This window comes from Podarcis muralis, chromosome 14 (assembly GCF_964188315.1).
Source record: "Podarcis muralis chromosome 14, rPodMur119.hap1.1, whole genome shotgun sequence".
Lineage (NCBI taxonomy): Eukaryota > Metazoa > Chordata > Lepidosauria > Squamata > Lacertidae > Podarcis > Podarcis muralis.
The window spans coordinates 12,997,302-13,019,534 of record NC_135668.1 but is presented as its reverse complement, the minus strand read 5'-3'; the positions used below and the strand labels follow the sequence as shown (position 1 = coordinate 13,019,534).

Below are 22,233 nucleotides of genomic sequence, written 5' to 3'. Positions count from 1 at the left end.
ATCCACCTTTTACTGTACAGTGGGTTCAAGATACGGGTTGCCTGCCAGTCCCAGACCCAAGCACCTTATTGTTGCATAGCATGAGGAGTGATTTATCTGGAAACAAAGCTTCACAGAATGTTCACCTCCAGGATATTATAAACAGTATTATTATAATATAGTTAGGTATACCCTGGCAGGACTTAAGGCTGCTTACAACATGCATATAGAAAATTTATAAAAACCATACCCATAATTATAATAAAAACAGCACAGCAGCAGCCCTTTCATTAAAAACAGTCAGTTCCCAAAAGCTTATTGGAACAAGAAAGTCTTCACCTGCCAGTGGAAGGACTTATAGACTCAAGCAAGCCAATTCACTCTTTCATCCTGCATTTTCTGTTCCTTTTTTTAAAACATTGCATGGCAGAGTCACCCTCATCCATAGATTTAATTGCTATATTCATGTTGTTTGCCTGTGTCATTATATTATTTAGTCAATAGGAGGCACTGTAATTAATTGCATCTTAGTGGAGTTGGGCGTTTCTTCTTCCTGCTGTGTTCTTATTAGAAAAATAGGGACAATAAAGTTCTTCTTTAGCTTCCTAACTGGGACTTTCCTCCAAGCCTTCCACGACACTGCCTGATTTCCAGAGTCTTTAGACCCTCCTACCACCTGAGGCAGAAATAAGAGCCATCAATAAAAAACAACGAAGGAATTCAGGATTTTAGCCGAGCTGTGATTGGGGAGAAGAATGCCTCCTGTTTCCCTAAGGTGAACAAAAGGAAGAAGCACAATCAGAAATTCTTAGCTTTAGCATTCACTCTGAATGCAGAAGTTTGTTCTTAAGTCAATGAACTATGGTATGTTAGTCCCGACTTTTCTTATCACTGCCCCCCAAATTCTGCAGCGCCTGGAAGCTCATAGGTAATAGATATAGCTATACAGGTTAAATACAGGTTAAATACAGATATAGATAAATTCTGAATACCTAGGAGAGTCCCATAAGTATGCAGAAAAATCTTGTTTTTGAGTGGCGTCAGATTGATATCGCTTTCAGACTGTGAGGCACTCAACTACCTAATTTCACTTGTAAAGGAAATGGGGAGGGTGTGTGTGTGTGTAGTGATGGCTTTCCATTTGCTTTTCATGTTTCGTGTGACCCTGACACATGACAGTAGTATTTCCATGATAGCTAGAAATATGTTGTTTTTACAGGAAAGCAGAGACTCATGGAAATCATCCCAGGTCTGAAAAAGAAGTATTAGAAGCAACCATCATCATCTATTTTTTATCTTGCAAATACATTCTTATTCAGACAGAAGGGTTTTTTTTTTTTTTGCCCTTTGTTCATTTGGATAAGTGCATTTGTACTGCACATTTTGTGAAAATGTAGCACAAAGACTTCTAGGTTAAAAGCACAAAGAGAACAGGTGGTTTTAGCTGATGTGTTGCTCTGCAAAGGAAGAGCTGGGCTGTCCTGTTCATAAAAGCCTCATTTGTTTGAAGACACAGTTTTTCAGAAGCTGATGAACTGTCTCCTTGAGGAGGCAGAAAGTGTCAGATAAAAGTGTCAGCAGCCACCCGGCAGATAGGATTAGGAATCGGAAATAGGATTGAATAATATTACCAAGTATTTTTAGGAATACATGTTTGTGTGTGTGTGTTTCTACTGGGGCTGGATTAAACACACGTAAGGAAGAGCAGGGGAATGGAGGCAGATTAGGGGAAAATTTAAAGCTGTATCATCCTTTTATATTCTAAAGTATATATCTGCTTATAATTATCTTGAAATTATGACAACAAGTTCATATATTTAAACATGGACCTGTCTCAGTCTCGTAGAAGGGAGTAGAGAGTCCATTTTTTACAGCAAAAACAGTAGCTGTGAAACATTTCAACAGTAAACAAGATTCTCTAATTATGGGGATCTCATTTTCTCATTTTCTAATTATGGGGATCTCATTTTGACACGAGACTTTATCATCCTTGAGTTTTACACACCAGATCCACCCGTCTTCCATTCTTAAGCATTATCTCTCTTATTTTTCCACCCTGCCTTACCTGGCTTCTTGTACGTCACGTAAATATAAAGAAAGAGCTCGACAGCGTACGTGATGACAGCTGCCCACCAGTTGATGACGAACATGACTCCACAACACAGAATTGCTCCGAAAAGGGACACCCACATGTTGTAATACTTGAATGCAGGTCTCCAACCTGCAGAAATCACAAATGGGCTAAGTCAATATTAAGAAAGGCCAAGAAAATGGAAACTGTACCTACGAGATTAATAGTCTCATTTGTTTATTAAATTTATGTACTGTGTTTGCTCCCCAAGTTGCTATTGCAGAGTGTGAAATAGCAAAAGCACAAGTCTTGTTTGTTGCGCTTGCCAATGGAAAGAACTGCTAGCAGAACACATGTGCAGCTGTAGGAGGAAATATACTTTGAGGTTGTTCCTAGAAATCTCATCCACTCTAGTACAGTGGTACCTTGGTTCTCGAACTTAATCCATTCTGGGAGTCCATCCGACTCCCGAATCTGTTCGAAAACCATGGCGCAGCTTCTAATTGGCTGCAGGAGCTTCCTGCACTCAATCAGAAGCTGCAGAAGCCACGTCAGATGTCCGGCTTCCAAAAAATGTTCACAAACCAGAACACTCACTTCCGGGTTTTTGGCATTCGGGAGCCAATTTGTTCGACAACTTAACTGTTCAAGAACCAAGGTACAACTGTATACTTAAAAAGAATAAAAATCAAGTGGTGTCAAACTATATTTGCATGGTTTTGTAATTACTTAATCCATTTGGGGAGTCCGTTCAACTCCCGAAACCATTCGAAAGCCAAGGCACAGCTTCTGATTGGCTGCAGGAGCTTCCTGCACTCCATTGGAAGCCGCATCGGATGTTCGGCTTCCGAAAAACATTTGCAAACCAGAACACTCACTTCTGGGTTTGCTGCATCCGGGAGCCTATTTGTTCGGGAGCGAAGCCATTTGAGTACCAAGGTACCACTGTACCAATAGCATTCGGAGGATATACAGTAATTGGTCCTGGGGTTCTTGCCGGGTTGGACCTAATCTGCAATTGTTTCGCTCTGCAGATAATTAGGGGAAGCCTGTCTTTTAAAACCTGCACTCTGATCAGGTAGCAGCATGAGTGCTGATGGGAACAGAGTTAAGATATATATTTATGCCACCACTGTGGTTTCACCCATGCTGGAAAGATGAGAGCTTGTTTCTCTGCAGCTGAAATAAATGTCTCCATGTGGTATAACAAGCGATTTGAAGCTTGTCTATGACTAAAAGGGAAGTAGAGCTGTAAGCTCTGGCTTTCGCTGAATTGGCAGGGAGAGGATGCAAGTAAAGGGCACACTTTATTTATTTCCTTTGTGGTGGAGCACGATTATAACAGCCACTGAAAAAGAAAATCGGAGTGATGGCCTTTCCTTCTAAAAATGATATGTAGCTGCCATTTATTAAATTGGTATTATTGAATAGCATTGTGTTTGTCAGAAAGGCACCAATACTGAGGTTTGGCAATATGCAAAGCATATACATTTAACTGATTTTTTTTTAATGGATAATTTCTCAACTAAAAACTTAACAGTAAAAAAGAAAGAAAGATAAAATCAACTAATGGAAGATAAAGTCAGAGGCTTTTAAAAATTATTATTAAGCGGTATGTATATCTTGCCAAACAAAAGAGATTCCATTTATATTTTGTTAATTTTCTTATGTCAACTGCTTTTTGATGTCTGCTTTTATTGCTATTTTTAATGACTATTTTATACCATTTTAGATAAACCACTTGGTGTGTTTTTTCCAATTAAGTGGCATATAAATCTTGCTAAATAAATAAAATAATAATGTATTAAACTTAAAACAATTGTATTGAACTTAAAAGTTCAATCTTTTTCTTGCACCTGCGGATTGGATAATTTCCTCCACCTTTCTTTGATTTGCAGTAGGCTGTGACAATCCACACCTCCTCCAATCTTTATTAGACTAGAATTTAGACTTCAAAACTAGAGAGAAAAAGAGAGAGAGAGAACACTAGCCCTTTCTCTCATTTTCCCTTTTTCTTTCTTCAGCTTTCAAGTCTCAGTTCACAAAAATTAAGAGGACATTTTGTTTTGGCATATGTGGATATAATTAGAGAAACCAGAAAATTTGAAAAAACCCAGGTTCCCTCCTGTTTTCCCACAAAGCCGTTTTTTCCAGAAAAATTGGGGGGGGGGGCACAGTTTGATATAGTTTGAATATTCCACACACACTCCCCCCCCAATTTTTCCAGGAAAAAAAGGCTTTGGGGAAAAATGGGAAAAAACTTCCCCCCCATTTTTCATTCCCACTCCATATGCCTTTTCTAGGCCTCTAGAGCAGTGTTTTTCAACCACTGTTCCATGGCACACTAGTGTGCCGCGAGATGTTGCCTGGTGTGGGAAAAATGGAAAAATTCGAAAGATTTAAAAATAAAGTATTTTATAATTTTTCATATTTCTGTTTACTTACTATTTCATAATAAAGTAATTATAAAATACTTTCTTTGTGTTTATTTGATTCCTATTCAAGAAAATTACTTTATATATAGTCAATATAGGCACAGAGTTAAATTTTTTAACATAACATAACATGGTGGTGTGCCGCATGATTTTTTTTCATGAAACAAGTGTGCCTTTGCCCAAAAAAGGTTGAAAAACACTGCTCTAGAGATGTACCAAAAACCATGTGAGAAAAGTTTATATAACTTGTTGCCTACCATCTAATGCAGTTCATCAACTTGTAAGATAATCTTCCCAGTGTTTAATAAATTAATTTTGTTGACTGCATTCAACTGGATTTGGCGGGGTAACGTCTTGAATACAAAACTTTAATTTCTTTTCTTTTAAGATATTTTGTTTAGCACCTTTGACAAAGAAGCATGGTTAAATAATAAACTGAGGGGAATTTGGGCTGGTGTGGCCGTGTTTCACTTGGTAGACCACAAGTTGTTCAACCTCGGTATTCCCTTTCTGTCTTCTTAGTCATTTCTATCAATCTAAATAAATTGAATAGATGTCCACTAAAGCTTATCTCACAATATATCAGGTTAGGCTATAAAACAGTGGAATGTTTTTCTTCTAAAGTAGTGAAATCTTTTGTCTTCAGCAAATGCAATACAAATCTGCCAGAAGTTCTTTTTAAGAAGGAAAGTGATTGTTGCAATTTATACACAAATAATAATAATAAAAATAAACACAACAGTGAATTTCTGGGCTGTCTTCCCACAAACTCAAGTTACTTGCCTACACTGGGGACTTCTATACATTATTTTGGAAATTGGCTAGAGTGTGCAATACAGGCCATAAGTTGCCATCATAATGTTAGTGTCAGGAGCACTTTCTCCTAACAGCACAATGGTTTGAAATACGACATACATGATAGATAGAGCTGAAAATAGAAAATGAAACACGAACCTGGAGATTTTGCATACGATGCATGGAAACAAGAGAAATTGATAAGCGCATACGAAGCCAGGAAGAAGTTGGAGATGATGGGAGCAATGGTGTTCAGCTCAGCTGTAGGGCGAAAAGAATCACAAACTAGATGTTAGCTGTGCAGGTATCTGAAGAGAGTCAGTTTTAGATATTGGGGTCTGTCAAGTTGATGGACTACGCCGAAATGGCAAAATTAGCTGGGAAGCTCAGGAATCAAGAAGACCAGAAATTTAAAAAAGAATGGGAAATGTTTATAATGTACAGTGGTACCTCGGGTTACATACGCTTCAGGTTACAGACGTTTCAGGTTACAGACTCCACTAACCCAGAAATATTACCTCAGGTTAAGAACTTTGCTTCAGGATGAGAACAGAAATCGTGCTCCGGCGGCACGGTGGCAGCAGGAGGCCCCATTAGCTAGAGTGGTGCTTCAGGTTAAGAACAGTTTCAGGTTAAGAACGGACCTCTGGAACGAATTAAGTACTTAACCCGAGGTACCGCTGTATATACAAAATCATTGCAAACAGGTCAAAACTTTAGCAGGATTTAAAATACACTTGTAATGTAACTGAATGTATAGATAACTTAGGAAGATGAAAAATTGGAGAAGTATTGATATGCAGTTGAAAATAGAATCAAAAGGGATGGGATGGATGGGATGGGGGAAAGTCAGGAGAATAAGAGCAATCTCGATATTTGGATTTTGTACTTTTTTATGTATGTCCATTTTCTTATTTTCTTTTTTTCTTCTTTCTCTCTTTTTGAAAATCAAATAAAAAAATTATATATATAAAAATAGAGTCTGCTAACTGGGGCTGCTGGGAGATAGAGCCCATTCTCAAGGGCCACAGTTTTCCTGTTCTTGGGATAAGGTGTGTAAAGAATGGACAGTTCTATTCATTAGCTGCTTTTTTCATCTTCGGAAAAACTCCAGTACACTAGATATCTTGGCTGTGGAAATTACTTTATTTTCTTATATTGAAGGTGTATCTACCCTAGACCACGTTAACTGTCATGACTTCACCCAAACCATTATGGGAATGGTTGTTTGCTGAGAATTTGCTCCCTTAAGGTGTGCATTATTGCAGCTTTCCCTAACTGGTGGCCTTCAGACATTTTGGACTCCCAGGCAGCATGGCCATTGGCCAAGGGTAAGGGATGGTGGAAGCTGTGGCCCAATAATATTTGGAATATATTTGGTTGGGCAAGGCTACATAATTGAATAAACAAAGTGCATTAGTGTAATGTCTGGTGTGTCTTCAATGTCTTCTTACACACACACACACTTTCCTACATATCCCTTGAGAAATGTTCAGGAGGGTTGCTTCACAGCAGCACGCAAAGGAACTACATACCAGTTTAGAAACTATTGTTATAATATTTGATGAATTTAACAGCAATAATATTTGATGAATAAATTTAACAGCAGTAAATGCGTACATATGTGTGTACACACACACACACACACACACACACACACACAGTGTATTTTGCATTTATTTTTATTTTGGGGAATTAAAAAAAGAAAGGTGGTACATGAATAAATCATGATTGAATCTGGGGCAGAAGTATTTTGTACCAGAGTTAGTTTTACATCCACTGCAGTCCCTCCAAATGCCCCTATTTTCCAGGGACGTCCCTGATTTTGGAGAAGTCATTCCGGTTTGTGATTTGATCCCAGAATGTCCCACTTTTCCTTAGGATGTCCCTATTTTCACTGGAGAAATGTTGGAGGGTATAGAGTTATCTGACTCCCGGCCATCTGAAGGCAATCCTGAACAGTCGTACCTTGGTTCTTGACGCCTTGCAAGTCAAACGTTTTGGCTCCCAAACGCCGCAAACCCAGAATGAGTGTTCCGGTTTGTGAATGTTTTCTGGAAGCCAAATGTCCGACACAGCTACTGCGGCTTCTTATTGAGTGCAGGAAGCTCCTGCAGCCAATCAGAAGCTGTGCCTTGGTTTTCGAACGTTTTTGGAAGTTGAACGGATTTCTGGAACGGATTCCGTTCGAGAATCAAGGTATGACTGTATAGGGAAGGTGTTTTTTTGATGTTTAATGTTTTATTATGTTTTTATGTAAGTTGGAAGCTGCCCAGAGTGGCTGGGACAACCCAGTAAGATGTGTGGGGTATAAATAGTAAAATCATCATTATGGAATGGGACGTTCCTATTTTCATCGGAGAAATGTTGGAGGGTACGACAATGCGTTTCTTAAATACATAAGGATTGTCAAGGCCTTTTTTTTGTTCTGTTAGCATTCTCCTTAGAAGAGAGTCGACATGGTGTGCACCTAGATCAAAAAGCCTCTTTTGTGCAGTGACAAAGCGTCATGTATTCAAAATAGGAAGCCAGGTACAAAATGAAACATTACAAGCCGGGATCGGTTATGATCAAATGAGAGGGATTGCAGCTGAAATCTCCCAGGAATCAGTACTGTGAACCTGATATGAAGGCAAGTTGAATTCGCTGTGCTAATGGTTTGGATCAGTAGGCCTTTGATTTGTGTAGACAGGTTTTTCAAAAACGAGACTTATGCTACATTGGGGAAAGTGCCTTGAAGGGCAACCGCTTGATTTCTTAAGGTATTGAGCTCCTTGAGGAAACTGCAGATACTGAGCGACTTTGACATCAAACAAAACCTTTAAGAGAACAAAAAACTTCCTTGGGTTCACTTGTTTCACTCTATTCAGCTGACTGCCTGCCTGCTATTCCTGTTGGATAATGGGGATTTTGCCGCTGTCTGAATTCCTACTTGTGTTAGGCACCCTAGGCCTTTAAAGCTCTATTATGCAAGCCTTATTTATCTAAAATGAGACGGATCTGCGACTCTTCAGTATATTTCCAATGGAGTCTTTGTGTCCTCATTTCCCTAGCCCAATTATGTTTACTGGTCCTTCCATTAGGATATATCCAGTGCTTTCCCCCTCAAAAAATGTTTAGGGGTACTCTCATTTTAACTCACCATTTTATAGTTCAAATCAGGAAAATAAATACAGTAAATGGACAAAAATACAGAGATTCACAAAATGTTTAGGGGTATGCGTCCCCTGGCGTCCCCCACAGGAAAAAAGCACTGGATATATCTGCTCACAAACCAGCAGAAGATTATTTTGTGCTGCCTGAAGCAGCTCTGGTACATCACCAGTAGGTGATAACCAAGGACAGAGCTGGGGAAGATGCGCTTGGACTTGCTTGTCAGAAAGTGCTGACGGAGGATATGACCTAGTTCTTACAAGTGTGGAACAGGTGTGGCACCTGTAGAAGCGACAATTCCACCGACTGAAGTGGTCAGGTGGGCGCATGTGGTGTTAAGATGTTCAAAGTGGTATCGTTGTGCATTAAATATATGTTGTGAATATGGCTTGAGAGAGGACTTTAGCAGCTCTCCTGACTTTGATTAAAGCTCCGAGCAGAATATGCGTTAGCAATCAATGTCAACAACAAATGTATGCCCTTCCTTTTTTTTACATATGCCTTTTCCTTGCAACGCAGGGACGCGGGTGGCGCTGTGGGTTAAACCACAGAGCCTAGGACTTGCCGATCAGAAGGTCGGCGGTTCGAATCCCCGCAATGGGATGAGCTCCCGTTGCTCGGTCCCTGCTCCTGCCAACCTAGCAGTTCAGAAGCATGTCAAAGTGCAAGTAGATAAATAGGTACCGCTCTGGCGGGAAGGTAAACGGCGTTTCCGTGTGCCGCTCTGGTTCACCAGAAGCAGCTTAGTCATGCTGGCCACATGACCTGGAAGCTGTACGCCGGCTCCCTCGGACAATAAAGCAAGATGAGCGCCGCAACCCCAGAGTCGGCCACGACTGGACCTAATGGTCAGGGGTCCCTTTACCTTTCTTTGCAATAGGTGGTGATTCTGTTTGTTTGCTTGTTTAGCCTAACAACTGAAATAGTATTTTCTAGTGGTGGGGTTGTGAACAATTTTTTTTTTGGGGGGGGATATTTAAACCAAGATTTGTGAGAAAGAATGGAAGCCTTTCTTCTGGGCATTTTGACAATTGACATTCCAAATGATAAGAGGAGGGTTTTCTCATATGCAACAACAGCAGCGAGAATCCTGATTGCTAAAAATTGGAAGGGGGAGAAAATCCCTACGAAGGAAGAATGGCAAATTAAACTATGTGAATACTTGGAACTAGCAAAAATGACAGAGGTAATCAGGAATCAATCAAACAATTTTTTTTAAGGGAGTGGAATTGTTACAGAAGGTATTTGAAAAAACATTGTTCCCAAACAAAAACTTCAATGTGTTCCGATTAAAATTTGTAAATAAAGATAACAGATAGATAATGTATACTATGTAAGATAAGTGATTTAAAGGAAAATAAGGACATAGTCATAAATATAATGAAGAAGTAAGGAGCCGCAATGAGGTGGAGGGAAGTCATATTCAAAGAATTTAAGACTTTAAGACTTAAGAATTAATGTGACGGTATTATCAGATATCAGATGTCAAATTATTTTGGTTATTTTTGTGTGTAATTTAATCTGTTTTGAAGAAAGAATGGAATATGTGTACAATTAATTAAACTAAAAACTCAATAAAGAATATATGTGTGTGTGTGTGTGTGTGTGTGTGTGTGTGTGTGTGTGTATATATATATATATATATATGCTTTCGTAGATTTTCACGGGTATAGGTATGCAGGTTTTGGTGTCCTCGGGTGTCTTCCCGTGTAAAAGTTGGGGTGTCTAGGCGACGTTTCGACGAGGTCTCACTCGTCATCTTCAGGCTGGTGCTTTCGGCTTCTTGTTACTGGAACAGAGCTCTGTTCCAGTAACAAGAAGCCGAAAGCACCAGCCTGAAGATGACGAGTGAGACCTCGTCGAAACGTCGCCTAGACACCCCAACTTTTACACGGGAAGACACCCGAGGACACCAAAACCTGCATATATATATATATATATATATATATGAAATAGCATTTTCTGAAATGGTTCCAAAGGAGGTTTAGGGTTGATAAAGGGCAGGGGGAGCTATTGGTGAAAAAGTGCTATTTGTGATATACGCACCTATCAGAATAAAGGCCATGGCAATGATGAACGTCAGAACGTATCCTCTAATTGGCTCGTTGTTTTTGCCATATCCTTTGGCGAAGAAGTGGAGTGCTCGGTAGATGTTATCCTTGCAGAGAGCCTGTCAAAAGAGCAGAACTTAGTTCAGAAAGGTAGGGTTGGGTGTGTTGAATGCAACAGAAAAGTTACTTGAAATGTGAAATGTAAAACACAGGGATGGGTGGGAGGGATAGATGACACATTAACTCCAGCACTGCCCTTTCCTGGGAGCCAGCATAATTGGTTTCAGAAATTACCATGGTATGGGATGCAACTACCACATTTTTCGCTCCATAAGACACACTTTTTTACTCCTAAAAAGTAAGGGGAAATGTCTGTGCGTCTTATGGAGCGAATGCATGGTCCCTGGAGCCGAATTGCCCAGGGGCAAAAAGCAGGTCGTGCTTTTTTCTTTCTTTTTTTAGAAAGCGGGAAGGGGGTGTTGAAACAAAGCCGCTGAGCAGCTGATCAGCAAGCGATCGGGAGGGGAGATAAGGGTCTCTAGCGATAAAGGAGGCTGCCTGGGAGGGGGGAGGTAAAGACAGAGAACTTGCAAGGAGAGGAGACAGGAATGAGGAGAGAAATTAGAAGAAAAGGAGGAGCAAAATACTGCTCCAGCTAAGGAAAAGACACTAAGGCAAACAAGAGGGAAGGGGGTGTTGAAACAAAGCCGCTGAGCAGCTGATCGGCAAGGGATCAGAAGGGCCATAAGGGACTCTAGAGATAAAGGAGGCTGCCTGGGAGCGGGGAGGTAAAAGCACATGGATCCTCAGGATTTTTGCACTGGGTCACCCCAAATTCACCATCAGACCACATAGCATGTCTGTGGCCACAGTATGAACCACAAAAATCGTACATCCACTGTTTCGTTCAGAATATTTTCCCCCCTTGTTTTCCTCCTCTAAAAAGTAGGTGCGTCTTATGGTCAGGTGCGTCTTATGGAGCGAAAAATACGGTATGTGGAAATGGCAAAAGCATACTGTTCTGGTAATGTAAGAATTGTCCCTCAATTTCATCACAGTGGGGTGGGAAGCCTACATCTTTTCCAAGAGTGCCTTATTGTAAACCTGGATCTGGCTGGCCATTGAATAGGAACAGCATCTGTTCAAGTTGTTCAGCCCGCAACAACGGCCATGTGGCAACCATTCATTGCCCTAACTCTGTGTATCAGACCCAGCTGGTTCAGTGTTGTGGCAGCCAAGGATATGGGGAGGAAGCTTTTTTTAAAAAAAGTTGTGCAAGGCATTCTCATGCATGTGGACCAACTGATTACACGAAAACAAAGAACAAGAGAGATTGTGCTTTTGGCCTTACCTGGAAAACCTTGGGCGCGCTAACAAGCGAAGTGAGGGCTGACGACAGGGTTGCAGAAAATATTCCGGCAGTGATTAAAGGACCAAAACCTGAAACCATGCTCATGACCTTTAGGGGGGGGGGGGGACACAAACATGAAAGCCATGAAGCTCATGTAAGCAAGGGTTCAAACACAACATCCCAATGTTTCCAGTTGCCGCATTGATGGTAATATATGTTAAAGGTAAAAGGTAAAGGGACCCCTGACCATTAGGTCCAGTCGTGGCCGACTCTGGGGTTGCTGCACTCATCTCACTTTATTGGCCAAGGGAGCTGGCATACAGCTTCCAGGTCATGTGGCCAGCATGACTAAGCTGCTTCTGGCGAACCAGAGCAGCACACGGAAACGCCGTTTACCTTCCCTATTTATCTACTTGCACTTTTGACGTGCTTTCAGACTGCTAGGTTGGCAGGAGCAGGGACCAAGCAACGGGAGCTCACCCCGTCGTGGGGATTCGAACCGCCGACCTTCTGATCAGCAAGTCCTAGGCTCTGTGGTTTAACCCACAGTGCCACCCGCGTCCCTCCCTATATGTTAGTACTACCCTTTCCAACCTCTTCTCTATTATCTTTTAAGTCACCCATTAAAAACTCAATGAGTCTGTACCCAGCACAGCAAATTAACTGTTGTTGTCAAGAAAACCATTTTCCTGGTAATGGAGAAGACTGTTCTGTAATTCAGGCCTGCCCTGCTCTCACTGAAGCCAAAGGCAGAATTTTTATCTCTTTTGCAAATGGTGCCATTCAAAAACAGCATCATATTAAGAACGAGATGTTCCAAGGAACAAGTCTGCTACATTTTAAAGAGCGAGTGATCTCCATGTCCTCTAGATAGAAGCCTTCATGTAATAATATCAAACCCAGACTTTATTCTTCAGACATTGAAAGATGGCATGTGCCAATAGATTAATGGACAGTTTCTATCAGCAACTTTTCAGAAGCAGTTCTGTACCTGTTTAAGGTAAAGAGCTCCTCAGGTTGTCTTTGCCACGCTACTAACTGGAGAACCAAAACGGCAGATAGATACTGTATTTTTCGCCCTATAGGACGCACTTTTCCCCCTCCAAAAATGAAGGGGAAATGTGTGTGCGTCCTATGCGGCAAATGCAGGCTTTCGCTGAAGCCTGGAAAGTGAGAGGGGCCGGTGCGCACCAACCCCTCTCGCTCTCCAGGCTTCAGGAAGCTATCCGCAAGCCTGGGGAGCCCGCGGGAGTTCGTGCTGGGCTCCCACGGCTTGCGGAGAGCTGCCTGCATCCCTGTGGATAGCAGCCTGTTCTGGGGGCTGGGGTCGGGGGAAGCTTGGGCTTCCTCCGCCCCAGCCCCGCGCCTGGGGGGGAAATAATTTTTTTCCCTTTATTCCCCCCCCAAAAAAAAACTAGGTGCGCCCTATGGGCCGGTGTGCCCTATGGGGCGAAAAATACGGTAATTTAACTTTGGTTAGACCAATATTTGATGGAGGTGTAAAGAATTACTAAGTGTGTGTTTCTAATACATATCTTTTAAATTGTTTAAAAGAATGAGCTTCCAGGCTCATTCATAGAGTGGCCTGTCTTTGTTTTCTGCATCTTTTAGAATGTAATTTAGCAGTACACATATAGGTCCATTGCTCTGCTTTGCATCTATTCAGAACCTAAACTTGTGAGGAGCCTTGCCATTTCCCATTCAATTCAGATGAGGTGGCAGGTTTTAGGAAAGTCAATTGAAAAATTGTGTTTTTATGGCATTGTCCAAAAAAATGCCAACAATTTTGGGGTCTTCCTAAAAAAAAGTTCAACAACCTTTGGGGTGTCCTGTTACTTTTTGAAGTATGGCAACCCAGGCATCCTTTTGCACAATACAATTACAATTACACCCCCCAATTGCAGTGAGTTGGGAACCTGTGGGGAGCATGAGATTCTGTGTACAAATTAGAACTCCTTTGGGTGCATATCTAATACAATCTGTGGTGGGACAAAGGTGCTCATCTGATTTGCTGCTGCTGCTTACCTGGAGGGGCAAGGCAGTGAGGAGGACGATGTGGTGCAAACTCTCCAGTGGTGCCAATCTGGTGCTTCTGCTTGTGCATTTGCACCACAATGCCCTCCCCTCCCCAACCCTCCCCTTCCCCTTCCCGGCAAGGAATAGCAACTCCCCTGCCGGGAAGTCAGGTAAGTGCCTTCACCCACCCTGCCATCTCCTACTGATGGTTAACAACAACCTTCTGAAGCCATGCAGTAAGTCTGCAATCCTAAACGCGCTTATAAGCAACTGAGCCCCATATGGAAAAGTGAGGTTTACTTCTTAGTAAAGATGCATGATACTGTGTTGTGAAGCTCTTTCTAGGTGGTACCTAATTGGAACTCTTTTGAACTTCGGAATTATTCACCAGCCCATAATCACATGTCTGGGTTTTGCACTACAGTGGTGTCTCGCAAGACGAAATTAATCCGTTCCGCGAGTCTCTTCGTCTTGCGGTTTTTTCGTCTTGCGAAGCACGGCTATTAGCGGCTTAGTGGCTATTAGCGGCTTAGCGGCTATTAAGGGCTTAGCGGCTTAGCGGCTATTAAGGGCTTAGCGGCTTTAAGAAAAAGGAAACAAACTCGCAAGAACTTGCAAGACGTTTTGTCTTGCGAAGCAAGCCCATAGGGAAATTCGTCTTGCGGAACGACTCAAAAAACGGAAAACTCTTTCGTCTAGCGAGTTTTTCGTCTTGCGAGGCATTCGTCTTGCGGGGCACCACTGTACATTCTGCTAGTTCATGCATAGCCCAGGCCTCAGAGAGGGTGAGCCTTTCTGGTTCTAGTTAGAAACATCCTAGGCCATGATCATTAGAGCCTTTACAAACCATCCAACATTGAATGTTGCTAAGGAATCTAGGCAACTGTCTTAGGCCAGGTCAGACTATCTATCAATCTAGGCTTTTATTATCTATTCTGCTGTTATCATCAACTCTGCAATTATATGATTCTGATGTGGGTGGCGCTGTGGGTTAAACCATAGAGCCTAGGACTTGCTGATCAGAAGGTCGCGGTTCAAATCCCCGCGACGGGGTGAGCTCCTGTTGCTCGGTCCCTGCTCCTGCCAACCTAGCAGTTCAAAAGCACATCAAAGTGCAAGTAGATAAATAGGTACCGCTCTGGCGGGAAGGTAAACGGCATTTCCGTGCACTGCTCTGGTTCGCCAGAAGCGGCTTAGTCATGCTGGCCACATGACCTGGAAGCTGTACGCCGGCTCCCTCGGTCAATAAAGCAAGATGAGCGATGCAACCCCAGAGTCAGCCACAACTGGACCTAATGGTCAGGGGTCCCTTTACCTTTATGATTTTATACCACTACTAGCTGTACATTTCTATCCCACCTTTGCTCCAAGGAGGTCAAGGTGGCACACATGGTTCTGTCATGTCTCCATTTTACTTTCCCAACAACCCTACTGAGACATAATGACTGGCCCAAGGTCGCCCAGGGAGCTCCATGGCCAAGAGGGGATTTCTGCCACCCTGGCTCTCATATGCTATAGTTCTGCTTCCTGACCTTTTAGGTAAGGTGGTATGTAAAACACTGTCCGGGTATGTTAATTGCCACATCAGCAGCAGAATGGATTGACTCTCATTTCAGGTCATGTATCTTAGCTGGGGTGTTAACAGAGATATCGCAAAACCACACAATGCACTCTGTTGTGTGGTTACGCTTGTGTTCGTTTGTGTTATTACATATATAGTATGCAGCTTTCTCGGTTGTACAACACACATATGATTATACCAATTGCATAATTAGAGCTCTTTTGAACCTGGAAATTATTCATCAGCCCATAATCACATGTCTGGGTTTTACAGCTGGAGAAATCATAGCCCAGGGCACAAGCAGATGATCCATTGCAATTCATTCCGGATACAACTGTATCATTGACGTTCCCCGTAGCATCACGTACGACACAAGCAGCTGTGGAAACAACAGCATATTATTATTTCCCTTCCTTGTGACAGGGGGAGAGTACTTTCACCGTGCTGCGTACATCTTCAATTGCTTAATGCTTTCCCACCTCTATCATCTCGGGGCGGTAGGGCGCCGTTTCCTTCTGATCACTGTGAATAATGCCGCTATTCATTAAAGCGGTGTTATTACTACTCTACGTTTTGTGCTCAAGCCCTACTGTACATTCAACAAACTAGGACATGTGTGAAATTTGGAAATGCCCACACAAGTTTACTTAACCTTAAGGGGCATTTGCAGAATCTGAAAGGTAGTGGGGATCGTAGACTTATGAGACAGAAGACTGTGAGAATGATAGAAAGTTCTACCATGTAGCATGTTCTGCTATGCTTTAAAAATAGTGCAGATAGCTTGCCCTCATGCCACTAATTGCACAAAGCAACTATCATGGGCTCCAGGTATCAGATACACAACCTAATGAGAACATAACAGCATTAGAAGTTCCCTGCTGGATCAGGCCAGGGCAGCATCCTGTTCTCACAGTGGCCAACGAGATGCCCATGAGAAGCCCGCAAGCGGGATCTGGGTGCAAGAGCACTCTTCCCTCCTGTGGTTTCCAGCAACTGGTATTCAGAAGACTGTCTCCAATAGTGGAACTTAGTCATTGTGGTCAGCAGCTCTGAATGTCTCATGGAGCCAATGTCAGCTCACAGCCCTCTTCAGACATGGAAAAGAGATGGGAGTGCACAACATCTCACCTTCCAATCGGCAGGCAGGGTAAAGACTCTGGATTGGCTGGGTCAGGTAGATTCCAGGAGCCTGGCCTTCTGACCTTGGCTGTCACCCTCATGTCCTGCTTAGTAAAGGTAAATTAGGTCCAGTCGTGACCAACTCTGGGGTTGCGGCGCTCATCTTGCTTTATTGGCCGAGGGAGCTGGCGTACAGCTTCCGGGTCATGTGGCCAGCATGAGTAAGCCACTTCTGGCAAACCAGAGCAGCGCACGGAAACACCGTTTACCTTCCTGCCAGAGCGGTACCTATTTATCTACTTGCACTTTGATGTGCTTTTGAACTGCTAGGTTGGCAGGAGCAGGGACCGAGCACCAGGAGCTCACCCTGCCGCTGGGAATCGAACCGCCGACCTTCCGATCAGCAAGTCCTAGGCTCTGTGGTTTAACCCACAGCGCCACACGTGTCCCGCTCATGTCCTGCTTGGATGGCTTTAAAAGAGGATTAGGTAAATTCATGGAGGAGATTGCTATCAATGGCTGCTAGCCATGATTGCTATGTTCAAGTTCCACTGTCAGAGGCAATACCACTTGCTGGAAACTGCAGGGAAAGGTGGAGAGCGTTACTGCACTCAGGTTCTGCTTGCAAGCTTCTCACAGGCATCTTGCTGGCCACTGTGAGAACAAGATACTGGATTAGATGGGCCTTTGATCTGATCCAGCAGTGCTCTTCTTACTTATTTCTGGTCAACAGAGCAGGGACTCCTGCTAGCTACTCTACAGGCTGCAGTTCAAACCACCAGCATTAACAGCGAAGACTTGTAAGCTGGAAGACTTTTATCCCAAGACTGGATACAAGCACAGCTGCTCTCAGTTCCTCCTGGCCTTGCAAGTAGCCAGCTGATCTGGCCTTGTGGAAAATTATCTTCCCTCCTTTCAAAGATAGCAATCAGCTAGTCCTTGAAAAAACCAGAACCAGTTTCTCTTGTCTTATCAACACATCTAATTGCCCTAATGGCAGTGATGCAAACAGGAAGAGGCAAGATGAAGGAGAACTGTTCTTTGACAGTATTTTTCCTAACTCGTTCTGATGGTGCTTGTAGTTTTCCGTAAGCCAAGCACTGGTGGAAGCTCTCCATATGATGAAGTCACAAGTTCAACACGGTGGAATAGTTCAACTCCATGAACTTTTCCAAGAAAAGTAGCCTCTTTAGCTATTTGTGAATCCACAGCTGATCCAATTCTATGCAGTGAAATGAGGAATGTTGTTTTCAAGTTTGTGTTTTTACTTACTAATAGACATCTGTTTTACTATATAGAAAATCCATAAGATAAACAAATAATGAGGGTAAGTGATGATCTGAGCGCAAGACTTTAAACGTACCTAAGAATATTAATTACTCTGGATTAGAATGCAAACATATGCTTCTTATTTACCTGCACAGATTGCTACACCTACATAAGCAATCGTTGTAACCAGAATGGCCAGCATTGTTCCTTTGGGTATAGCAGCTTGTGGATCCTAGAATATTACAATAAAAAGACTGCAATGAATAGTCATTAAACACACACACACACACACACACACACACAGGGTTGCATATCCTCTGCATGTTTGCGTTCACAAACAATTCTGTTACAGAATTTAAATACTTTTTTAAAAAATAGTTTCTTGTCCTTGGGATAATGTGACAATAAGTCTAAAATCGTGTAGGCAATTTGGAGGTTTTGTGCAGGGATGTTTTATATGGACATGGTTAATGTGCTGTTTAATGGGCATAGTTGGGCATAATTAGGGGGAGGGCAGTAGCTCAGCTGTAGAACATCTGCTTTGCATGCAGACGGTCCCAGGTTTCCAGTGGTGTAATGGTTCAGTGCATCTGGCTGTTAACCAGAAGGTTGGTGGTTCGAGCCTACCCCGGGACAGCTGTGGGCAGAATTCCTGCATTGCAGGGGGTTGGACTAGATGACCCTCGGGGTCCTTTCCAGCTGTACAATTCTATGATTCTATGACAGGGGAAGAAAAGGTGCGATCCCTGGCATCTCCACATAGAGCTGGTAGAGACTGCTGGGTATAAAACACATTGCACACCTCTATTCAGCAGAGGGCAGGGTAGAGGCTAATAGCTAGCCAAGGGAAAATACACTGTGGTTTGCTGCTTGAGAGGGCCATGAGAAGTGGCTCAGCACCGCCATACCTCAAGGACTGCCTCTTTCCATATGAACTTACCTGGACCCCGAGATCATCTTCTGAGACCTTTCTTCGTGTGCCTCCTCCTTGAGAGGTCCGGAGGGTGGCAACACAAGAACAGGGCCTTCTATGCAGTGGCTCCCAGTCTGTGAAATGCTCTCCCCAGGGAAGTTTGCCTGCCGCCTTCATTATGCATCTTTAGGCACCAGGCAAAAACGTTCCGTTTTAACCAGGCCTTTGGTTGATCTGATTTACATCCCATGCCCTTTTAAAATGTGTTTTTTTGGGGAGGGGTGGCTATTGGGTTTTTGTTCTTATTTTTATTGTGTATTTTGTGGTTTAATATCTTGATTTTATTTTGTGAACCGCCCTGAGACCCCCGGGTATAGGGCTGTATATAAAATCAAACAACAATGACAACAACAAGCCCCATCACCTAGGCTTAGACTCCAAAGCCATCATAAATATGAATACGCTGTTAGTAAAGAATTTTTCCTCCCTTTCCCAATTCTTTGCATAATTTAACTAATTTTAAGCAATGCTAGTGATGTGCGATTGAGACAGATTAGGTGGTACTAGGCTTTACTGGGTTACTGCTTTGGTTTGATTTTATATGTTGTGGTCTTGTTGTGAACCGCCCTGAGACCTCCAGGTATAGGGTGGTGTGTAAGTTGAATAAATAAATAAATAAATAAATAAATAAATAAATAATAAATAGGCAGTGCTTTTTTTCTAAAAAAAATGTTTAGGTCCATATAGTTAAAGCTATGGTTTTCCCAGCTGTGATGTATGGAAGTGAGAGCTGGACCATAAAGAAGACTGATCGCCGAAGAATAGATGCTTTTGAATTATGGTGCTGGAGGAGGCTCTTGAGAGTCCCATGGACTGCAAGAAGATCAAACCTATCCATTCTGAAGGAAATCAGCCCTGAGTGCTCACTGGAAGGACAGATCCTGAAGCTGAGGCTCCAATACTTTGGCCACCTCATGAGAAGAGAAGACTCCCTGGAAAAGACCCTGATGTTGGGAAAGATGGAGGGCACAAGGAGAAGGGGACGACAGAGGACGAGATGGTTGGATAGTGTTCTCGAAGCTACCAGCATGAATTTGAGTAAACTACAGGAGGCAGTGGAAGACAGAAGTGCCTGGCGTGCTCTGGTCCATGGGGTCACGAAGAGTCAGACATGACTAAACGACTAAACAACAACAACATTTTGACTCAAGATAATCACCATTTTATAGTTCAAACTGGGGAAAATAAATACAATAAATGGACAAAAGTACAAGGATTCACAAAATGTTTAGGGGTATGTGTACCCCTGCGCACCCCTAGGAAAAAAGCACCGGTACTAGGACTGGGCAGGGGACGCGGGTGGCGCTGTGGGTAAAACCCACAACCCTAGAGTCTGGCAAGACTGGCCCGTACGGGCAGGGGTACCTTTACCTTTACCTTTTACTAGGACTGGGCAGTTTCAGCTTCCAAGCTTTTTGACTCTGGCGTAAACTACAAACCAATCATTTTTAAGAAACCCAAGTGAGATTTCCTACCTGAAAGCCTGCCAGTCAGTGTAGACAACACTGAGATAGATGGACCAGTGTCCTGACTCATAAAAAGGCGGCTTCTTATGCTCTTCCTATGTTCCCTGCACTAAGTGGATTTAATGGAAATTGGGGCTGGGGGGAATGGAGGTCAAAAAGGGAAGCCCACCAACTTCCTCCCAAGCCATGCAGGTAACATATCTTGTATGTTTAGATTACCTAAACACTGATGGAAACCTGGCACTGCCTAAAAACGGTAAGGCATAATGATACGTGCGGAAATGACATTCAGATTTCCACCCGCATTTTTGCTCCCCATGTCGCTACCCCCGTGACTTAACTTGAAAGGTTGTAAGTCCTGTATTTGTCAATGTGGGCTGCAGTTTCCGGAGTCAACATGTGACTGTAAGAATCGACCGCTTTCATCATTTAATAGAAAGGCGCCCAGATGCCGTTCCCTGAAGGCTTAGAACGCAGAAGCACAAAGAGTGGAAAAATGTATTTATAACCAAATAGGAGTAAAATAAGAAAGGGGGGGCGAAATGGCTCACATCTTAGATGTTTCTGTGCTTGCACTAAAAAACTTTTACAGTATAAGATACTAGGCAAGTGCTAGCTAGTTAGCTCTTCGTGCAAATCACCTTGTAGTAATGTAAGACATAGCTGTGTGAAGGACAAGCCTGAAATAAAAGGACTGATCCTTTTGCTAAGCCTAGCCCAAGCCACTTTGGAGAAAGAAACACTGCATTTCCCTCTAGGGCCTCCAGTTGTAAATTTGAAGTCCGCCGCATGTAGAGTTTTTATGAATTAGCAAAGCTGTGGTAATAGGAATTACATAGCTCATTTCGATGTGCAGTACCCTGATAATGGGTCCATTAATATTCTGCTTCTAGAGATAGTGAAGTGGCCTTTTAAATTTCATAGTCCGTTTCTGGAAGACAAATGTAGTTAAATCTGTGTAGCTGGCTGTTTCTTCAGACAATACAAGTGGGGTGCTTAGCTTAGAGGGTCCAGAAATATGTGCAGAAATTGTCCGCTTTGCACCTCAGCCCTGAATTGTTTGTGAGAAAGCCAGACAACATTTGCTATTTATGGAGCGTTCATTCTGGTTTGTTTGTGGAGAGGTTAGATGACATTGTGTCAATGAGGTGTTATCCTGCACTCCCCAGTGGCATTTCCCCATCACTTTCCTTATCACAAAAAGTCTCGACGTTGGGGGAAGTGGGTTTGTTGCACATGAGCTCCAAATCGACACTAATTGTGCATTTTCCAGTGTGTGACTGGAGGCGGTTAGCTCTTCGTGCAAATCACCTTGTAGTAATGTAAGACATAGCTGTGTGGATGGTGGATGGGGGATGGATGGTGACTAACAGATTGAGGTTGAATCCTGACAAGAGAGAAGTACTGGTTTGGGGGGATGGGGCAGGCAGGTGTGGGGGACTCCCTGGTCCTGAATGGGGTAACCGTGCCCGAGAGACCAGGTGCACAGCCTGGGAGTCATTTTGGACTCACAGCTGTCCATGGAGGTGCAGGCCAATTCTGTGTCCAGAGCAGCTGTCTGGTACACAGGCTGAGACCCTACCTGCCCGCAGACTGTCTCAACAGAGTGGTGCATGCTCTAGTTATCTCCTGCTTGGACTACTGCAATGCTCTCTACATGGGGCTACCTCTGACCTGGAAACTACAACTAATCCACAATGCGGCAGCCAAACTGGTGACTGGGAGTGGCCGCCGAGAGCATATAACACCGTTCCTGAAAGACCTTCATTGCCTCCCAGTATGTTTCCGAGCACAATTCAAAGTGTTGGTGCTGACCTTTAAAACCCTAAATAGCCTTGGCCCAGTATACCTGAAGGAGCGTCTCCACGCCCCCCCCCCATCATTCTGCCCGGACACTGAGGTCCAACTCCGAGGGCCTTCTGGCGGTTTCCTCACTGTGAGAAGTGAAGCTACAGGGAACCAGGCAGAGTCCCTTCTCGGTAGTAGCTCCCGCC

The 22,233-nt window shown here is 43.1% G+C and overlaps 1 protein-coding gene across 4 annotated transcripts in view; it reads right to left on the bottom strand.

Annotated features, from left to right (window-relative positions):
• The window catches only part of SLC12A1 (solute carrier family 12 member 1), a 79,240-nt gene that overhangs the window by 26,264 nt on the left and 30,743 nt on the right, over window positions 1–22,233 (bottom strand). For all 4 annotated transcript variants that reach the window (XM_028706050.2, XM_028706049.2, XM_028706052.2 and 1 more), the window contains 6 exons: window positions 17,948–18,032; window positions 15,640–15,791; window positions 11,836–11,943; window positions 10,480–10,603; window positions 5,440–5,541; window positions 2,045–2,200 (listed from right to left, as the gene is read on the bottom strand). In XM_028706050.2, coding sequence (XP_028561883.2) covers window positions 2,045–2,200; window positions 5,440–5,541; window positions 10,480–10,603; window positions 11,836–11,943; window positions 15,640–15,791; window positions 17,948–18,032 — 727 coding nt within the window. The remainder of the gene's footprint in view (window positions 1–2,044; window positions 2,201–5,439; window positions 5,542–10,479; window positions 10,604–11,835; window positions 11,944–15,639; window positions 15,792–17,947; window positions 18,033–22,233) is intronic.